The sequence below is a fragment of the Sparus aurata genome, chromosome 20 (genome assembly GCF_900880675.1).
Source record: "Sparus aurata chromosome 20, fSpaAur1.1, whole genome shotgun sequence".
Lineage (NCBI taxonomy): Eukaryota > Metazoa > Chordata > Actinopteri > Spariformes > Sparidae > Sparus > Sparus aurata.
The window spans coordinates 10,334,283-10,355,278 of NC_044206.1; the positions used below are offsets into that span (position 1 = coordinate 10,334,283).

At 41.9% G+C, this 20,996-nt stretch overlaps 3 protein-coding genes across 10 annotated transcripts; 1 reads left to right on the plus strand and 2 right to left on the minus strand.

Moving 5' to 3' along the window:
- Positions 1-52: 52 nt before the first annotated feature.
- bricd5 (BRICHOS domain containing 5) lies at positions 53-5,651 on the plus strand. Of its 2 annotated transcripts, XM_030400722.1 has the most exons (6): positions 53-563; positions 803-940; positions 1,022-1,171; positions 2,172-2,279; positions 3,535-3,685; positions 5,137-5,651. In XM_030400722.1, exons 1-6 carry the CDS (start codon positions 510-512, stop codon positions 5,229-5,231), a joined length of 696 nt encoding a protein of 231 aa, XP_030256582.1. In that variant the 5' UTR covers positions 53-509; the 3' UTR covers positions 5,232-5,651. The 2 variants fall into 2 exon arrangements, with proteins under 2 accessions (XP_030256582.1, XP_030256581.1); XM_030400721.1 differs by having other exon boundaries at positions 53-940.
- A 675-nt stretch (positions 5,652-6,326) lies between these two features.
- On the minus strand, positions 6,327-9,924 carry mlst8 (MTOR associated protein, LST8 homolog (S. cerevisiae)). Of its 3 annotated transcripts, none has more exons than XM_030400719.1 (8): positions 9,805-9,924; positions 9,331-9,595; positions 8,917-8,968; positions 8,313-8,551; positions 8,047-8,199; positions 7,821-7,945; positions 7,533-7,696; positions 6,365-6,483 (listed from the first exon to the last, which is right to left on the minus strand). In XM_030400719.1, exons 2-8 carry the CDS (start codon positions 9,457-9,459, stop codon positions 6,365-6,367), a joined length of 981 nt encoding a protein of 326 aa, XP_030256579.1. In that variant the 5' UTR covers positions 9,460-9,595; positions 9,805-9,924. The 3 variants fall into 3 exon arrangements, with proteins under 3 accessions (XP_030256577.1, XP_030256579.1, XP_030256578.1); XM_030400718.1 differs by having other exon boundaries at positions 9,331-9,504; positions 9,805-9,918; XM_030400717.1 differs by lacking the exon at positions 9,805-9,924 and having other exon boundaries at positions 6,327-6,483; positions 9,331-9,459.
- An 807-nt stretch (positions 9,925-10,731) lies between these two features.
- On the minus strand, positions 10,732-18,996 carry meiob (meiosis specific with OB-fold). 5 transcript variants are annotated; one of them, XM_030399488.1, is made up of 14 exons: positions 18,944-18,996; positions 18,457-18,551; positions 18,152-18,209; positions 17,843-17,974; positions 17,408-17,480; positions 17,037-17,232; positions 14,716-14,816; positions 14,460-14,512; positions 14,177-14,272; positions 13,927-14,019; positions 11,925-12,069; positions 11,626-11,812; positions 11,334-11,420; positions 10,732-11,247 (listed from the first exon to the last, which is right to left on the minus strand). In XM_030399488.1, the coding sequence occupies exons 2-14, from the start codon at positions 18,511-18,513 to the stop codon at positions 11,134-11,136; spliced, it is 1,392 nt and encodes a 463-aa protein (XP_030255348.1). In that variant the 5' UTR covers positions 18,514-18,551; positions 18,944-18,996; the 3' UTR covers positions 10,732-11,133. The 5 variants fall into 5 exon arrangements, with proteins under 5 accessions (XP_030255348.1, XP_030255351.1, XP_030255349.1 ...); XM_030399491.1 differs by having other exon boundaries at positions 18,457-18,541; positions 18,944-18,978; XM_030399489.1 differs by lacking the exon at positions 18,944-18,996 and adding an exon at positions 18,819-18,943.
- Between the last annotated feature and the right edge of the window lie 2,000 nt (positions 18,997-20,996).

Below are 20,996 nucleotides of genomic sequence, written 5' to 3' on the forward strand. Positions count from 1 at the left end.
TTGGGGCTGTCGTCAGCTGGGAAGCCGCAGCAGTCGAAGCCATGCGCTTATCGCCTCTCGCCTGATGAGAGAGGCTTCCCAAGCTGCACCTGCCTCACCCCCCTTTGTCCATTGTCTGGTCCTGGGGAGGGAGGCCAATTCCTCTAAGGGAAGTGGAAAGATGGATAATGTTTAAGAGGCACATTAAGTCGTTTCAGGCAGGGGGAGACATAAAAAAAAAAAAAAGGAGGAAATTACCGGAAGACAGAAGTTGAAAATTGAGTTTGGCAAAACGCAGAGTTTTGTGTGAAGTGGGCGACTGTTTTGGGAGAGAAACGGTGAGGCCAAAGGAGGAGGAGGAGGAGGAGGAGGGTGAAGGGGGAAGGAGGAGGAGGAGGAGGTCTGCAGGGACAAAGAGAAGCTGGCCAGGTGTATACCGAGTCTCAGTCAGCGCTGGTCATGATCGCAGCTCCATGCCGATAGCTGCCAGAAGGGAGCAGTCCGAGTGAGGAGCCGTCAAGGGACACAGGATGGTGAGGTGTTGGAGACATTCAGACAACCGCTTGGAGGAAGATCAGTGCACGGTAAGCACACCACTTTTAATTCAAAGAGTAGGTTCTGGCCGAGGAAAGGTGCACGTTAGCCGGAAAGGGGGTCGAGGCAACATCTGAGTGATAGGACGTGATCTCACGTTGATGCTGTGCAAATCTCAGCAGCCGGTCAAATAGGAGCATAGAGTCAGACTGAGGTTTGTGTTTATGAGATGACGAGCACTGTTCTAAAAGCTTGTCACTGGTCCTTGTGTGTGGAAACATCTCCTCAGGATGGGGACTCTGCCGCGTCCTCCCAGTTCCGCTTCCCACACAAAGCATTCTGGGTCATCCTCTCGGCCTCTCTGCTCCTGGTCATCGTCGCCCTCGGCTTGACGGGGCACCTGGGGCTGTCGCGACCTCACTCTCAGGTATATGTGGCTGTGAATATTGTCCCAGCAGGTATTTCTGACCTTGTGACCTTACTTCAACGCTCGTCTATCTTTTGTCAGCCTTCGCAGATTGTCCGGATCACGGTTCCAGATCAGACTGGAGTTCTCATCAACCAGTCGGCCGTCGTGGACCAGCAGAATGACCTGGTGACCTTTTGCGTGACCTCGCCAGCGAATCAGACGTCCACCGTGCTCTTCGACATCAAGCACGTACGTCTTAGCGATACGCATGACATTTGTGTTACCGTGCCGTCTGATATCCACGTGTTGGTGTTTTTTCCACGGGATACGGTCATTAATGTTGCTCCGGGACTATCACTGCAACTGACCAATCATCTCTCTGTAATGTCACAGCTTTGCGACACAGTTAGAAGCGAACAAGGGAGAAGTTATCTTTTATAATATTGTGGTTAACACGGAAAAAGAGTCGATTTTAACCTAAACCATCTCTTCCTGAAGTCTTCTACTTCCCTGAACCCTGACAAAGTACTTTTGTTGCCAACACCAATCCAAGTGTTTTAGTTCACTCAACCTAAATAAGTATCTTTTGTGCCTAAACCTAACCAATCTGTGATAGACAGCAGGGGGGGGGGAATCTAAATTGAAGAAGTGAACTTAATTAGTGCAAAAATAATTAGTCTACAGTGAAACATTCACACTCAAATGGGACACAACCTCTGTCCCCAAGGTGAGAGATCTGTACTCAGGCCATTCAGCCACAGCAGCTTGCTCTTAACGTGTATTTTGTTGCTTTTTGGTCCATTGCAATGGCGGTTCTGGAGCAACGTGATTTACTTAACTTAATGTTATACTTTAGACCGATTATTTTTGCACCAAGTTCACTTATTTCCCTTTTTTTCTCCTGCTTTCCTTCGTAGATTGGTTCGGTTTAGGCACAGAAAATACTTATCTAGGCTTAAAGAACTAAAAACTCAGTTAGGTTTAGGGAACAAAACTACTTAGTGAGTAGTAAGTTTTCCCGACAGTATATAATAACAAGTCCTGTTCACGATTCTTGGAACCTTTGTACTATCTAGCAAACCAACCAAGAGTTTTGGGGCGGAACCATTGCAATCAAGGCTGTGCCATCAACAGATTATGCTGACCAACCGTTCCATGTTGGCAGAATAGTGTGCACGCTTTTTAAAAAAAAGGGTTCAGCAGATCCTGCTAGGGAAACCCGACTTGATTGTGTGCTCTTGTGTTGCAGGGTTTGATCTGTTACAAACCTGTGGACCAGCAGAGCTGCTTCCTGCGAAAGATGGAGAGGTCCGACTACGACAACGTGCACTCCCTCCTCCACGAGTCGGCACGCAAGGTAAACGGGCGGCGACATCTCAGCAAGTGAGAACTGAGCGGCCGTGTTGCACAATAGGGCTTCCCCTCACTGCGTCCAGGACATGTGAGACTACAAAGCTCGACATGAAAAACGCACCAAAGGGTGAATAAAAAGAGAAAGAAGGCCGTGGCTGCCCTTTAAGCCCTGCCAGGTGCTTCAAAAGCCGCCCGGGCTAATGAGTGAATTGGCATTTCTGACCGTGACTCATAACGGGAGCAAATGCACCACTGAGCCAGGACCTGCTGGGTCTCATAGGTTTTGCATGAGTTCCTCCCTGCTCCGTACAAAGAGAGAGGGGTTGAAAGGCGCAGAGTGTCTTGAAGAGTAAGTAGTCTCCCTCTATGGCTCCATGGCTGAATTCCTCAGCACATCTGATCCCTCCAGGCCCCCTTGGCGTTGCCCGGGATCTTCTTACAGGAGGCAGCGAGGCCTGAGCCCTGATGTGGGCACAATGGCTGCTCTGTGTGGGGGATCTTTGGCTTTTTTTAACGCTTCTCTGTTGGATTAAAATACAACCAGAGGAGGGCCTGTGGCGAATACCTAGATCTGTCATATTGACATCCGTAGCCAGTCTTGACTCTTAATTGTGAATATGTGCAGGTGAAAGACCACCGCTGAGTTGTGGGACCTCGCAGGTAAACTGAGGAGGAGCCCTTGTTTCTCCGTCTTATCATCTTCTGCACAGTGGCTCATTTCCACGCATCAAAAGCAGAGTCTCCGAGCGTTTTCTGTGATCCGGTCTGGCGGTGTCGCGTATCTCATACAGCTCCTCGGTATTCAAACTTTGTTGTTGATTGCGGCCATTTAATCTATGATAGGAGGTCGGGGGCCCCGTATGGATGGAGAGTAGCCGTGGATGGTCCCTCTATTCTGCGGCACAATGGGCCTCTCGGTTGTTACGTGACCCACTCGAGCATAACGGCGCTTTAAGTGGTTCACTATCAGGGCCAATCAGAAGTGTAAGTGGCGCAATTACACACTACCTTTGTGACAAGTAAGAGCGCAAATGTGATGCCGTGTTGACCTCATCCGCGAAGATATCGGGCTAATAGCAGCTTGGGTTTCAGTCTCCCTCATATCTCCCTCGCTTATTCATTTTAGTCTACAGCGCTGAGTTGAATATGATTTCTCACACTTCTTAAATGACGCCGCGGCTTCGAGAGTCTCCTTTCATCCCTGCAGTTTCTCTGTTGTGCATTCTCCGTTGAGATGTTGTGATTACCGTCCTCCGCAGAATCATTTCCAGCTGTCTGGGAACGAGACGCAGAGGCAGACGGAGTTCCTGGGAGTGCTGGCGGCCAGTCAGGTGGACGTGTCCACGCTGGAGGAGCCTCTGCAGGCTCTCTGTCAGGACAGGTCCATCCACTGGACCAAGAGGGCCGATGGTAAGGACAGCCAGACCTCACAGGCAAATAACATTGCATGTTGTGTAGAAAAATAAAATAAAAGGCTTTGACAAATGTGAGGATAAGGATCACAAACAACTGTTATAAAAGAATGTGTATCCCGTCACGCTGGACAAGAAAAACTCCCACCAACATCTGCCTTTTGTCATCCCCTGTCAAGTGGAGATGAGTCCATTGCCACTTTTGTTGCCTATTAACCTTCATTAAAAAAAAAATGTCCAGTATATACACCCGCAAATTTTGTGCAGAAACAGTGTACGTCTCTATGCTGTAGGGCTCTATTGTGGTCAGAAAACTAGGAAAAACACATCCATTAGCCGCACTGTTGCACTGGGAGACAAGCGTCTTCATTACCACGACCACCGTTGTTTTTTTTTTTTGAGTAGCATCCAATACTCATGAGAAGACCAAACGTGTATTAATCCGCCACTGGAAATAGTTCCCAACAAATGCACCATTTACTCTCGTTTGATTGACATTTGCTAAAAGCTAAAGTGCCCAGCTGTTTCATTAGCCACACCCTTTTTTTAAAAAACAGTACATACATATAAAACATATACCATACTGGCCTAACCCTAACCCTAACCCATATACCTTCATGGTCTTTGAATGAGATTTACTGAAAGTAAGAAAAATACCCCAAACTTTCAACCTTATCTTGTAAAACCTCGTTTAATAAGTAAAACAGAAAACCACTGATTTCTGTTGAGTCTCATGTGAGTAGCAGAATTTCCCCTGCCTATAGAGAATCAAGTAAACCTTTATTCAAGATCAAAACTAATGACTATTTTAATTGTAACTAGAATATCAACAGTAAATTTTAAACCACCCATAACTGATTACTACAAGTAAAGTTCTCCAGATCTAGGATCTGCATATTCACTCATAGATACCAGCCACTTAAGCAGCTTGATTTTTTTCAAGATCCATGCACTGTGTATCTGTCCCTTCTTTTGTCTGACCAACAAAACCAAAGGATATTAGATAAAAGATATTAAACTGACGAAGCGTTTCATCTTATCATGGAGTCATTATGTGCTCCTAATGCATCACTTTGGAACCACTGTAAGTTTATATTTTGACATTTTAGATGAAAATTAATCAATGAAAAAATTGTCATCTTATCGTAATATTAGTCAAGTATGCATGCTCACACACCAGTGGAGCTCAGGGACACATTAGTTGGTTCCCACAGACGCTGTATGCACAGAGCTTTTAAATTTAGTCAGCTGGCAGCGTGTCAGGCTGAAACCTGAGCTTAATCTATGATGCCCAGTGACCTTTACACCGATGCAGTAAATGACGGGCTGAACGTTACACTTGTACTCACTCAGCCGTCTTCACTAAGTGATGGGGTACAAAAACACAAGAATCAGACCTTGAACTGTGTTGTGGTTTTTTTTGTGTGTTTCCTGTGTTGTTGTTTTCAGGCCCGGGCAAACAGAGGCTGGTCTACTTCTGCATCGACATCTGCTTCCCCAGCAACATCTGCGTGTCCGTCTGCTTCTACTACCTACCGGAGTGACTGTGTGCTCTCTTCCTCTCCTCCCAGCGCAAGATCAGGGAAACAAAGTTGTCTTTTTAGCTCCCTCTACAAGAAAAAAAAAAAAAAAAAAACTAAAAACGACAGAACAAAAGCCAGCTTTGACTGTTTTCCTTTGTGCCATACAGCCGCCAGTAAACCAGTGAAGCGGCCAACTCTCCCAGTCCGTTCTCCATCTCTTCCGAGAGAGAAGAGATGGAGACAGGCTGTCACGGTTATCGCCAGAGCCCCGTCGTCACTCTCTTCATGTGTAATACCCTCTCTGGTGGCACACTTCGGAGATTACAGAAGAAAGATCCCCTTTTTTTTGTGTGCGTTTCCTGTAACCCACTGCTGCAGTGTAATTATGCTTGCTGTTCCTGTTGAGTGTTTCAATCCATCTAATAAAAAGACTGTTGTGGATTTTTCGGGCAATGTTTCCTTGAAAAGAATGAAAAAAGGAGAAAACACTAAAAACTGTAGGGATTTCTATGAATGACGTCTTTACTGTGGATTCTTCATACGTACATCACTTTCTCTTGAACCTCTCTGACTCACGTGTGTTGATTAAGAATAGCACAACTTTGAATTAAGAGAAACACATGAACCATACATATCGCACATGAGAAATAAATCAATTCCACAGCTCATCCAGGTCAAAGTGAATAATGTGGTCCTTATGATATAATAAATATGGTGCTGTATAAACCGAGGTGAAGTTGAAGTGGACATTAAAAACGAAGGCATCGATCGTAACCATCACATATTTCAGACTGTTGATACATACGCATTTCAATACGCCCACTAAAAGCTGCTGCAAAATGGCGTGCTGTTCCTTTAAGCAGAATCTAGCCTGTGCTCTCTGTTTTATACTTACAGGCACCTGTCAGGGAAGAGCACTGTAGACATTGTGGTGGCTGAGATTCATCGTAATGTTCAAACAGTTTCTCAGGATGATCATTTCTTGAAAATTTTTTAAAGAACTCCAACTGATGCCAGCCACACAACCTTCCAAAGAGTCCTCGTTCTGCACACACCGTCTCCTCATTCTTTCCTCCTCCTCCTCCTCCTCCTCCTCCTCCTCCTCCTCCTCCTCCTCCTCCTCCTCCTCCTCCTCCTCCTCCTCCTCCTCCTCTTCAACCCAGCACACTGTCATTAAAGGCCAGACACACCACGGCCTTCTGGTGGCCGCTGTACTCCCTCTTGATCTCCCCGGTCTCCACGCACCACAGACGAGCCAGGTTGTCTGAGGAGGCTGTTGGATGGAAACAAGAGTCAGAACCTGATATTCACTTAAAAGGTATATTTAGTGACACTCAAGTTATCAAATCTCGACCCGCTTCTCTAACAACTTATGGAGTGGTTTGTAAGAAAACAACATTTATTTAGAAAAATTGCAAAAACTTTTACAAATCCTTCTCGTGAGCATCTTCATCAACGGCTTGAAACTAGAAGGGCATCATACTGATTTCTCGCGAAACATCACTGAAGTGGAAGGCAGTTTGTGTTTTTGCAAGTGCTGCCTTTATATTCTGCCGTTTTTGACACAAACAATGCAAGTAGGAAAAGCCTGCACATTTAAACTTTTCTTTGTTAACTTAAAATTTTTTTCATCATGTAATACTTTAGACTTGCTCCCACACAGTGTCAGTCCAAAATACTAATCTAATTCAAAATCTTAACTCTAAAACAGCAGCGGCCAGATGAGTAACCAGTTGGTGATTGAACCCCTTGATGGCAAATCTACTAAAAGCATCCTCTTTGTCAACCTTCCACTCCTGTCCTCCGTTAGGTTTTTGCCATTTTTCACTCACTGTTATTTTTTAGACTACACAGCATTTAGTAAAATACTGCTAAAAGTCATATTTATTTACTTAATTTTACATGATTTCCACTGGGATCATAACTCCCCGTTAATGATCTTTTCATTTGCTCCTGAAATGAGCAGCACTTTGTAAAGTCTGTTTTGATCTGAGCTCTCATCCTGCTGACATTCTGAAATGTTACCGCTAATGATGGTTTACAGGTACCTGTGATGAATGAGTGGTACAGGCATTATAAATGGTCTCAGCCATGCGTCAGGGTCACATGTTACACCAGCTGTTCTGATGCTGCTGGAGAGCCTCGCTGATGCAACACAGTCACAGTTGTTTCTAGTTTTTCTTCTTTGCCATTCCTTTCATTATCAGATAAATCCCCACAGAGTTTTACGCATCTGGCATCTCCATCTTAATGAGTGCAAGGCAAGTCGTTGAGATTAATTGGTAGTGATTACCCCTCTGCCATGTTTGCTCATGTACTGACCAGTGACAATATACTGGGAGTCTCCAGAGAAAGCGCAGTCCCACATCCAGCCTCGAGACGTCTCTCCGGGATTGTTGCTCTTGATGCTCAGCTCGGTCATCAGCGAGAAGTTGGACGTCCTCCAGATCTTACAGGTCTGGTCTGCTGAGCAGGTGGCCAACAGACTGGAGATGACAACAAACAGGACACAGTCAGTATCACCTGGACAACATCGCGGCAGGAAATGAGCTTTCTTTGTTGTTTTAACAATACAAAGTCTTATAGTGTGTAGAGGAGAAGGGCACTCACGTAGAGTCAGGGCTGAACTTGCAGCGGAGGGAGTAGCGTTTGTGTGCAGGAATCTTAGTCTTTGGAATGAGCTGAGTCACTTCATCGCCGATGCCTCCAGCGAGGTTCCACACATAACAGTTCCCCTGTTAGAGGAGGACAAAAGGAACGAAAGAGGCTGTTTTAATCATTAAACTCTACTTTAAAACTATAAACGGCAGCCTATTCAGGCTGTTTGGATACCGACCGAGCTGTTGACTGCTGCCATGTAGCTGGCATCTGGGTCGATGTGAACTGAGTTGACTGAGACCTCTGGCTCAGGAATCAGCTGTTCATTGTGGTCGGTCTTCAGATCCCAGATATGAATCACTCCGCTCTGGTCTCCGACAATCAGCTCCGCCTAAAAGACATACAACACAGGCTGTTTACAGGCTTGTTTAAGAAGTAAGCACATACTCCGATTGTCTGACAGTAATATTAAAACCAAACATACATCCAAGATCCGTGTCTCACCTGGTTTGGATGCAGGCAAACACAGTTGATTGGAGCATTGACCTGGAATATCCTCTGACACTGGAGATTTCTTGACCTCAGGTCCCATATGCGAGCCATGCAGTCTTCCCCTCCCGTGTACATCCAGCGTCCGTCTTCGTGGAAGCCCACAGACGTGATGTTCTTGCTGACGCCATCATAGTTGATCACCGGGTTGGGGTTGTTGGAGTTCAGATCGTACATGCGGATGTGCTGATAACCTGAAACAAAGAGTGGGGATTTTTGTGAAAGGTAGCAGCTGTGAATTTAAAAAGGAGCACTATGTAGTTTTTTTTACTGAGTAAACAAGCTGTTCTCAGAGGAAAATAAGGTCCCACAAACACTGTTGGAAACTAGAAAGGTGGCAGGGTCTGCCACATATAAACAAAGTAAAACATTGTGAAACTGTGTTGTGCTGTAAGGTCAGTTTGTTTGTCCATCTTAGCTTTCTCTTCAGATTAAAATGTCTTCCCCAAAACGACATAGTGCTCCTTTAATTGCAATAGTAAGCTGTGTATAAAGCATGACACTAATAGAAGAAATTAAGAAGTGAGGAAATGAGGTTTGAGAGCAGTTCTTAACCAACCTGCAGCTGCGATCATACTCCTGTCAGGTGTGACCTCAAGTGAATTTACTTGCTGGTGGCAAATGTTAAGGAAGTGGACTGTTTGGGTTTAGGCTGTTTCTATATTTCAGAATTCCTCTTTGAGCTAAAAAGCAGAGGGACACACTGTAGTGATGGTGCCATCTACAGACAAATCATGGAGCTGCTCCAGAGACAGTAAACAACAGCTCCTTTAACAGCATCCATGTTCAATTTACTGAACCATGAAGAAATCAACTCCACAAGATGTCAGCTGAAACTCTAATCTTGACTTTGTGCTTCCCTCTAGAATAGACATACTGTATATCTGTGTTTATGATCTGTCAACTGTCCTAAATCATTTCAAAATCACACTGATTTGTCGTTGAAACGGTCTGTTAGTGAGAGTAAGGATACAGAGTCCTGGTGCTGGACCGTCCTGGTGCAGATCCCGCTGTGGGCCTGCCAGAATCGGACCGTGTGGTCGTATCCAGCCGTGGCCAGAATGACCGGGTCGCTGCCCACCGTCCCCTGGTTCACATTCATGCTTCACTGCTGGCTGTCACTGCTCGGAGTGAGGCATGTATGACACTGCAGAGAAATGTAGGACACAGTCAGCTGCTGCGGTTTTCTGACTGCTGTCAAATGTCAACTTTCAACAGGAACACTGGTTACTGTGATACTGTGGAAATAAAAAGACACAACTTATCAGGTTCAGGCTAACGTTAGCAGAGCAGCCTCGCGATGTTCAACGGCTGTGCAACTCAGACACTTTGCTGACGTCTCTACTTCAAAGCTAACACATTGTGACTGTCGCTATATTTCGCCGTATGATAACATTTGTGTCAATTTAAACTACTCGACAACACAAATTTGACATGTTCTGATTACCTTCAGTTGTTCGTGTTGACGACAAATCAGTACGTCTCCGTAATGTGTCCCCGTAGCAACAAACGACGGTGACTAAAAGGTTCCGTGTTCATAACCTGTGCTTTCACGCCACCTACTGACTGTAAATGGTCATATTCAAGACTGTATCAGAGAAGCTTCATTCATTCAAAAAAATAGCACAGAATATAACCATAGTTAAAGCATCATGCAGTATGTTCCCTTGCTTCATCATTATTGATGCATTAATGTGTACAACATTTTAAAGGTATAATAGTAAGAATTAGCCACCTGTCAAATTTATACAAAAAGAAATAGGGGCAGCATAACAGCAGAGTAACCGCTAACTGCTGCTAACTGTAGATGCCCTTAGCTAGTTAGTTTAGTTAGCAGAGCAGCTAGTGGTCTGGATTGGGGGCCCGAACATCTGGGCAGAGTGTTTACTCCCCTAGCACTGGAGTTTTAGAACAAGATGGGTAGGGTCGAGCTATTTTTTTTTTTATGTTTTCAACCAAGATTAGTTCATACTGTGCCTTTAATGTTCCAGGTAAAAATAAAAAGAATTTTTATGACTTTATATACTGCAGTGTCTCGACAACATTCCCCTGTGGTTCTGTCTCACATGTTCATTATATTTTGTACTAATCTGCAAAAAAAACAGCAGCTGAAGTTATTAATTGAATGTATTGGAGTAAAAAAAATAAAAACACAGTACTTGCTTTTCAAATGGAGGGCAGAAGCAGAGAGCAGCAATACACGGAATTACTCAGTACACTTGTACAGAAGAGAAGTACCCCAAAACTGTACTGAGATGCAGTACTTGAGCAGATGTACTTTGTCACTTTTTCACCATTACAAAATATCCTGTTACTGTCATAAAATGCAATTCAGCGAAAGTAAGAAACATCTTACTTAAATGCAGTCAATCAGTACAGCAAAGTGTGAATTCTTTTTATTTGTAAGTGTGTTGTCTATTTAAAATTAAAAATCCTTTCATGGAAAAATCTATTTGACAAATGCATATCAACATATGACTGATTTACACTGGTAAATTAGTTTAACATATTTAAAAAGCAGTAAACCCAACAGAACACTCTTTAATAAATATATTTAAATAAATAAATATATATATTAATAAATATATTATATTTAAATAAATAATTTAAACAAATACATAAATAATGCAGAGAAGGCATCTATCCTCAAAACACAAAGCCACAATGTGTAAATGGCTGTTGTCATTGTCAACACCTCAGTCCAAACGGAACCACACAGCAGTGAAAGCAGCCAAGTACAACAAGTGCTCTCCTGCTCAGTCAGTGTGAGCTGTGATCACAGCCGCTGCAGCAGGGCCGACATGTGCTGCTTCACCTCTCCTGGGTCAGCCCGTGTGCAGGCCAGGATCACCCCTCTGATCCCAGTCCTCATTTTAGTGGACGGGAGGATCTACAACATATCATAAGAATCTTTAAACACGTGATTTTATAGCTAACCCTCACTGCAGCAGAGCACTGAAAGCCACAGTACAGTACCTTCACGTATATTTTGCATCTCTCCAAAAGAAACTTCCACTTCATTGCAGTCCGCTGGTCATCAGTCAACATGGTAAACTCGTTTGTCTGCAACATATGATGCACAGATGCTAAACTTTACATAACACTAGTTTATTTGAATTATAAATGTAAAAGATAAAATCTGACATGACATTCTGGAGCCACACAGAACTTGAAAACTCTCCACAACAGCTTAATCATGTGACTTAATCGCTACAAACACATGTAGAATTAAGGCTGAACAATCATCCCCATGTGAAGTTGTACTAACTGTGCAGCCAAGTGCCTGTTCTGCCATGGGGCTCCTGAGGGCGCAGCCGTGCACGGTGCCAGTGTGGTCTGTGAAGTCCACCAGCAGGTCAAAGCCTGTGGAGGCTGAAAAGGCCTGATCTCTCCCTGGACACAGCTGGTTGGGGCAGCTCTGCGTTTCCTCCATCACCTGTAACTTACACCTGGTGCTGAGACGCAAAAGAGAACGGACTGAGCAGAGAATTGTTTATCAGACGAATGTGTTTATTCATATGATTGAGGTGGAACATCAGAGTTGCGTTCATATTTGTGTGAGCTCACCAGCGAGTCCTGATGACTTTTGAAACAGAAGAGTCGAGGTCGAGTTTGGAGATGAAGCTGTATGTGATGCCAAAGAAAGCCTCTGGGTTCTCCTGAGCCTTCTCCTTAAGCTGAGTCACCGTGTACACGTCAGTGATGGAATCCACTGCAGAGACAGAAACAGCAGCACAACTTCACACATTAATGTCTGCAGTTTGTTTCTTTGGAGAACAGGCTTCAACACTTGCTGCTCTTGTCAATGACAATTTGATGTGTTACATCAGAAACAATTAAGGACAGGTTAGTGATATACTTTCTATCTTTTTATAGAAGTACAAATGATAGCACAATATCCACCTTAAGTCCAATACATGATGAGGAAAAAACTTCTTTTATGATGCATAACCAAGAAACATTTTTTTAAAAAGATTTCAGTGGTGATTTACAAACAATCACACTGATCAAAAGTACCCTCATGAATATCAGTCTGTTAGTCCGTCCACCAGTACTGCTTGATTCCCACAATATCAAACAGCTTAGTCTCCAGGCCCATTTGGTCTTACTGAATATGTAATTCTTTAAAACTGACTCATGAACCAGTCCAGTTGCCAGGGTAATGTTAGCAGTCAATGTTTTTGCAAACTACAGATACGTCCAAGGTTAAAGTTTGTACCAAACGTGGCATATCACTTTCAAATGATATGTTTATTATCTGCCCTTCACACCAGGAGACGGAGGGGACGATGGTGCCATTATTACAGCCAACAAGGCTGCGAAACGGCCGACCGCAGTTAGAGTCACACCAGTGGATACTTTTAATGACACTTGGGGAAATTTCTCAATGTTTTTGTGGGGACTAAATTAGGTGTTTTTTTCAGGAGACTTCAGGATATTTTGAGCCGTTTTTGTGAAATGACTAGCGGGTGATTTTTTTAAGGAGACCTGCGAACATTTCCATCCAACTTTTAACCCAAACGAAGGTGTTCTGTGCCTAAACCTAAGCAGAGCATTGTGACAAGAGAGAAACTGAAAATTCAAATTAAACAAATGTAAAGTTACAACATAAAGAAAGTTCTGTTTCAACTTATCTGTGGTTTCGCAGAAATGTACTTAGCCAACATTTATTCTGGCTGCTGGTTTGCATAAATATATCGTTTATTTTCAAAGAAAGGGTTAGTTATTTCTGAAGATGGATTAGTACTGCGATTTTTAAGAAATTTTACTGTAACAGCAGGAAATGTGTTTTTGAGTACGATTTGAGTGTGATTTGGTGTATTCACAGCACAATGGCAATGTTTATTGAATCGACTCAAAATCAAGTATGTGTTAACATTTATTCAGTTGAACACAGTTCAAAGACAAATATACAAAATATAATTAATGCTTTAACTCATCAATTTATTTTTTCTAAATATCTATTTATTCTGCAACATATTCAGAACAACAATAAAACTGGGAAAGTTGTGGAATAATCCAAAAACACATTTCACAGTTAAAAACGTTCACTGGTATCAAGTGATAGTATCATGGTGAGTGCGAAAGGGGCATTCTCAAAAGGATCAGTCGTTCACAAGCAAGGATGGGGTGAGGTTCACCACTTTGTGAAACACATGATTGTATAAAGGATATTACTACAGTGGCTGAAAATCTGTTGTTGGTAAGTTTGGTAAGTAAGTTTGTAAATGATTACATCCTGTTTTTATTCAAGCTTTACACAGCGCCCCGACTTTTTAGGAATGTGTGTTGTACTTTTGGTCTTTTTATAGGATTAATTGACACTGACAGAACATCACAATATTTATGATGGTTTTGGCCTTATTGTGCCCAGAACTGAATTTTTTACATTTATACAAGTTACCTGTATCATAGATATAAACATCATCGCCTGACAACTCCACCAGAGGAAATTTAAAAGAGAGACAGAAAGAAATAGTAGAAATAAGAGTCAAGGCCTAAAACATGAGGAATACTGTACCTGAAGACACAGCAAGACTTCGACTCATTCAAGTGTAAGAATAATTACCAGTCACATCTTCTGGCTTCTCATCTTGATCCAGAGCACCAGACTCCGATGCTTCTTTAGCGTAGCTGAACAGCAGGCTGGCCTCTCTGGTGTCTGACAGCAAATGATTGACAGCAGCAAACTGACAATATTCTACTTCACAGCAGGAGGATGATGTGTTTTTCTTACACTGCACACCATGACTGCTTGGTTCGCTCCCAAAATAGCATTTTCATTTCATTTGTCTGTGAATGCTGCTGTGATATCTTACCGGGATTGACAGTGATAATGGTTTTCGAGTTAACGGTGGCTGCCATGCTGTTGCGAAAGCTGTCAAAGCTAATCTTTACATCAGCTATGAAGAGCACTTTGAATGGAGAATAAAAGTTAAAACAACAGTAAGTTATCTTAAACATAAACACACAGTTACAGCTCAGATATCCGCCTCCATGCCTCTCTTCAGTACAGTGTGTTAATGGGATGTGACAGGCGGGAATAACAGTGAAATAAAGATTCATGTTGCGGCTGGGAATGAGCAGAGGTTGTTAACCTACCCGTCTCCTTCGGTATCAGAGTTTGCACGAGTTGAATGGCCTCTCTGTCCCAGCTGTGAGTGAAACAGAGGTCAGGGGGAGCACAGTGAAAATCAAACACACATGCAGGTTAATTTAAAGCTTCATGTCACCGGAGTACATTTGTGGTAGCTTAAAGATACATGACGGAGACTCACTGAGATGGAATATGGCACAAAAGCAACACAAGTAATAAATCTTTAGTCATTTTCCAAATGAATAAATGAGCGTGACGCACCAGACGAGTGGTAAGGAGGAGACAGAGTCATCAAAGAGCTTCACTTCCAGCCTCTGGCCTTTGCGTCTGTCTGAAGTGGTGAACTGCTTCGGCTCACCGATCTGTACAATGTAAACAAAATCATCTGAAGTTCCTATCGCAGTATCTCCACTTCCTGTCAGAGACGCACTGACATGAACCTCAGGCTCTGACCCCTTGCTGAACTCTGAGGCAGATCTTTGAGGCCATTATGGCAAGTCGGCATGTTCCACGCAGACAAAACAGACACAATGTGGTCAATTAGGCAATTCATATGATATGGATTAGGTTCATTTACAAACTCTGATACGCAGAGTTTTTAAACAGAAGAAATATTTGCTTAGCGTCCGCACTCATTGTCAAAAACATCCCACTTCAAGCTTATCAGGCTTCCCACTCTGGCCTCAGCGAGAGCTTCCAGGACCTTTCCATGACTGAGGTTCATAATGCCACATTGGACGACATTTTAACAACCTTTTCCTTCTTGTGAATGTTGTTTTTGAGTTCAGGAAACTTTAACAACCCATTTTCCACCATAGTCGAGCTCACTGTGGAGAAAAAGAAAGCTGAAAAACCACCATTAAATGTGATCAGTGTGTAGAAAAGTTGAGAAATACATCATTGTTTCTCAATGAGTAGATCAATTTTCCTCATGTTCCCTGTTAGAAAAACACCTCTAAAAATGTTCATTACCAGTTGGAACCATGATTAAGTCAACAACCAAAACTTCGATGAGTGTTAATCATGGCTGTTGGCCTCCGAAATCTTCCCACCTGGATTCAACTCAGTTGGTCATTTAAACATAAAACAATTTTGAAAAAATAAAATAATAAAGAAAAAAAAATTAATTTCCCCCAGTTCACAACTAAGACATATATTTCTATTGAAAGCCAAACACCATTTTCTCCACAGCTACAGTCCCTGTTAGTCCTGCTGGATCAAAGTGCTCATACCGGTATTTAGCATTTAAGATGCTTTAGATTTTAGATATTTCATGCCAATTTAAAAAGAAACCTGGAAAGAAATTTATAATCATTAAGACGTTTAAACAATTTGAGCAATCATTAAGGTTTATTGACTTATATAAACTTTAAACTTAGGTTGTACAGATTTTAGGGAAATTAAGCATTTTATGATAATCTAAGAATTACATTACTATAAGAAAAAATACTAATGTAGGTACTGAAAGATGATGTATATTGCAGAGTTCAAAGGGTTAACAATCGACCAAATCAATCACAGAAGAGGAGCTGATACCTTTTCTCTTAACCAAGACTGACTTTAACACACCAGTATGGAAAGAAGTTACATGTTCTAAATAACTGGACCTGTTGTCATTAAAGTATGAACGGGTCACTATGAAGTTCTGGAGAAGAAATACATCCCTTAGGATTTCAATATTTACAGTATAAATTGAGAGTTAATTGTGCAAACTCCGAAATGTAATTTTTTTCCGTAACTGAATAAACAAGCTGTTTTCAGAGAAAAATAAGGTCCCCAAAACACTAGCCGTTTTTAGACAGAGCACCAAACCGCCAATTTGCCCGTCCTTTTGGCCGGCAAATTGGGGGTCTGTTTTGGTCCGCCAATTTTCCGCCTCGGAGGGTACACTTATTTCCGCCTCGCCTGCTATCTAAAAACGAGGCGGCAATGTGCCGGCCTCTGCGTGAGGTGGGCGGAGGTATCAATGACCTGCAATGTTGGGTGACCCACAGCCGGGGAGTTTTAAAACCAAGAAACAGCTGATCACAGCAGTCAGTCCTTCATTTCATCCACGGACATTAAGATGAGCAACTGGACAGCCGCTGAGATCCAGGGGACAAATAGAGTTTGTATATTTTGTTTAGGCATAAAAATCTGTCAAAGATGATCTTTCTTTTCTGATTCCCCAAAACTACATACCTTTAAACTTAAAGGTTTAATATTTTTAGAAATATACTTCTTTGCTTTCTTGCCATGAGTTAAATTAGTATTAGTCTAGATTAGTATGTCTGAATGTGGTTATGTTACTAAGTCTTTCTTCCAACCCCTCTAAAACCCATTTAAGAATATGTCATGAATATGTCATGTCATGTCATATATTTTAATAACCCCATTGTTTCGCTCTCTACATGTTTACAGAAAAGCATTCTGGGAAATGTGTCAACATTGATAAAAGCAGATGAGGCAGGTTGGTGGAAATGTGGGCACACTACACAAGTTAATTAAAAGAATGTGAAAGGCAGAGTGTGAATGCATTCAAATGTGAACTTCTCCTTCAATACTAATTAACACTGACAGACTGTGGCCCTCAGGCGCCTTACCGACTTCACCGCAGCCAGTACATTTATCACTGTGCCATCCAGCTTCTGCCCGTTGGCCACGATGTCTCCCAGAGAGTAAAAATCTCTGGAGTCCTTCACTGGCAGGTGGATCAGCGGCAGCAGCCTGTCCATGGTGTCAATGTCAGCACACAGATACACCTGGGAGTGAGCCTCCGTCACCAGCAGCCTGTAGTGGCTGAGACAGCGGATACAGGCACTCTGAACCAGCAAGTCTGCCAGACATTACACACGGTTACATCATATTTCACACAGCATTACACCGTGTTAACATCACTACCCCACAGGTATCTAAAAGCACCGCAGAGTGAGGATTATTTTTCTGTATAACATCTATTGAGAGTGTTAATTACCTTGGTGTTGTGGGACAGAATCTCTCTCCTTTCTCTGGATCTTTGGTAGCAACTAAAGGATTCTCGATGACTACTGAAAAAATAATAAGAAACAATTGTGTTCAGGCAAATCTAGTTTATGTTGTTCTGACAAATTTCAGGTTATTAAATATTCTTTTAAAGTTTGTGTTTTTCTAATTTGCTGCAGCTTGACTTTCATTTGACAAGATGCAGAGCACCGACTTTCTTAGTTTAATGTGATGATGTTCAAGCACTCAAAATGGGAGAGTTTAGGAGTAAATAGGATTAGTGATAAATCAGGAAACTACATAATAATAATAATCCAGGCACTTCTGTCGCAATGAATACAAAAAATAAAATTAATAAATATATTTATATTTTTGACAAAATTACAAGGATGAGGACTTGTGGGAACTTCCAGAGTGACTTCCTCACCACAGTCTCCAACACTAAAGCTGCCGGAGAGCAAGTTGATGTATCCATCGTTTCCCCAGGCTGTCACATTGATGAAGAAGTCAGGAGAGTCCTTAACTGTGAAGCTAAAAGTGAATCTGTCGACACCAATATCTGAGAAGCAGACATGTAGGTTAAGTTAGTGTACAGGTTAATGGAAAAGAAGAGGAAAGGAAAGCCCAGAGAGTGGGTATTCATTCATCTGTTCTCCAGAAGAGGGTGCTGGTGTACAACACACTGAGGTGTCAGCGACAGCTTAGGTGAGTGCAAACATAATGATACTTAGCCTACTTTTTCTGTCAGGAAAGCTTTTTACATCAGATTTCCCAATGACGATGCCGGCCACTTTCTGAAACACATGGATGTTTTTACAAGGATGATGACAGTGAACAGACTTGTTATTTTGAGGGCTGAACACAACTTACAAACCCAACAGGCCTGGAGTAACATTAAACAGTGTTACACCAGCGTCTAACCACAATTAAATATATTCATTTATAGCTATATGACACTGATATCAATTAAAAGTAAAGGTAATGTTGTAAAAGGAAAATACATTAAGTTGCTGTAACTTGCTGAAAATGATCTGAACTCACCGGATGGGAGAAGTTGGGATGCAGCTCAGAGATGGCGATGAAGGTGTGAGCGGCCATTTTGTTTCTTCATTAATAAACCTGATATCTAGAGCAGTCTTTAATTACATACACAGACCCAGAACGATGAAGGAAAGCAAATGAAAAAATGACAGTTAACAGTTTGGTTTTAATTACACTTGTATCCAACTATATTAGAGCCTCTTCCGTTTTCTGCAAGAGGTTAGCTCAAAACTAATACACAAGAGCAACTTGTTGACTAATTCGTTAGCTAACGTTAACGTTAGCTAAAAATGAAACTAACGTTAGTGGTGTTAGCTGACTTCTTCTGTCCTCACTCCTCTACATAGATTTAGCCTACATACCTCTGACTGACAACATGACGTGACTCTGAGGTTCTTTTTAATATTAATTGTTCCCCTAGTTTGGATTAAAACAGCTAGTTTTCGGAAGTACCTCAGATATTTAGCTGTTTAAATCTTAATTTTACCTGGGTCTGATCTCCTCACAGGCTTTTCGCGGCACTGCGGAGCTCAGATGATGCCTTCAAATGCAGTCGTAAATATAACAATTTCAAGCAAAGCTCATCTGCAAAGAAAGGAATCAGTAAAAAAAAATATATGTTTGTTTGACCGAAAGAGGGTCTGTCACATACTTAGGTTTTAGCCATGTGTTTAATAGTATACTATAAACTTTGATTTATTTAAAAGACTCCAATTAGATGATGGCGTGGCAATAACATGATAATAATGTGGTCCAAACTTGACATAAACAACAAATCAACTACATGATAACCTGGGCTGCATTGATCAAATGACATTAAGATAGTATATAAATTATCATACAGCTCAAAAGCCAGTCAACACTGCAATACATTTTGGTCATTCAAAATCAATATGCATTATGTATGCAAAGAATGAGAAACATTGTGTTAAGCAACACAAGCATATTGAAATGTATGACAGAAATATCTCCTTCTATTCAGTCCGGTATCTCCATTTATATTTATTATTTATTTATTAAAAGATCATTAGTTTTTCATTAGACGAATATTAAGGGGTAAATTATTCCAATTTGGAACAGCTCTATGATTTGATTTTATCAGTTAGGCTGGGCATCACAATATGTCTATTGCTGTCAAATCTTTGAGTTAAAGGTACACCTGAAGAATGTTGCTAACATTGTGTCACATAATATATGTTATCATTCTAATTATCATAAATACATAAATAAATTAAAATGTCTTTGGCATAGTTTCTTAAACTTATCTGGCATCCTCATTTTCAAAAATCAAACAGTATAAAATCAGCACATATTCCAGATGCATAAATGTATTCCTTTGTTAGGAGCTAGCGGCTGTTATCTACAGGCAGAAATCTGAACTCTGTCATCTCTACTGCCTTTGAACATTAAAATTAAACAATATCCATCAATTACCATAAGTTACTTAAACTCTTAAACTCTACCCCATTCCCAACAGAGCATGTGAGCGGAGCTGAGCGGCGAGAATTTCCGCTCCCCGCTTACGTGGGTGTTCGCTCCTTCGCTCCTTCGCTTCATCGCTTCATCGCTCAAAGTTATACCAGACAGCTCCGCTCAAAGACCGCTCTCCGCTCACCTAAAATTTCATTCAGCTATGGTGAAATCGCTCCACGCTCGCTCAAATTTAAAAGAGGGAGCAATTCCTGACGTTGCACCTATATGACCTGTCTGCTTGCTTTTCTAAATATTTTACAAACTCCATCTCTCAACGAATGACCTCCTTGAAGGCACATGTGAGTCTGTGTGAACTTGTGCATGCCCTAGACTCGTGGAGAGTGGTATCGGAACGGAACTTGGAGCGAAACAGAACAATCGCTCTGGCCTTTGGATTAAAACCCGCTCTGCGTTCCGACTACATTTCGCACGCTCCGCTCCACGCTCCACTCACATGCCCTGATTCCCAATACCCAGTCTCCTCTGATTGGTCAGCTCACACACGCCTGAGCCAGCACCGCTAACAACAACAGAGCAGCTGTGATAAATCAATCCTGACAAATTAGCCACTCCACACAAATTCTGCAAATGTGTGACATGATGATGTAGTGTGATGTCACAAAATCACGGAATTAAAGGCGGGACTACTGACGAGGCGTTTCAGGAGAGAGGAGTTTCTGTTAGTGAGGACTTTGACCTTTTTAAGTTTGAAGATCTTTTAAATGCACTGAAGCCTATTTAAAACAATGATGGGAGGAAACAAAGAAACAAATTAAAAATATATATACTAATATACACTGTTGACATTATAATTATTGTTTGACTTAATTATAAGTCAAACATCAATTGAATCCTAAATTGTTTAAAATATTTACATGAATTACCAGTTCTCACTATGATCAGTTTAAATCTTTAGGATAAAAACACCCTTTACATGAGGAGACCTGCACTTACCTGATGTTTTGCCAGACTTTACCTGATGTTGCTTAGGAGGAAATCTTTAATTTCAACACACATTCAGCACAGTAAACATCTGCACAGCTGTGCAAACACGCAGGGAAATGGGA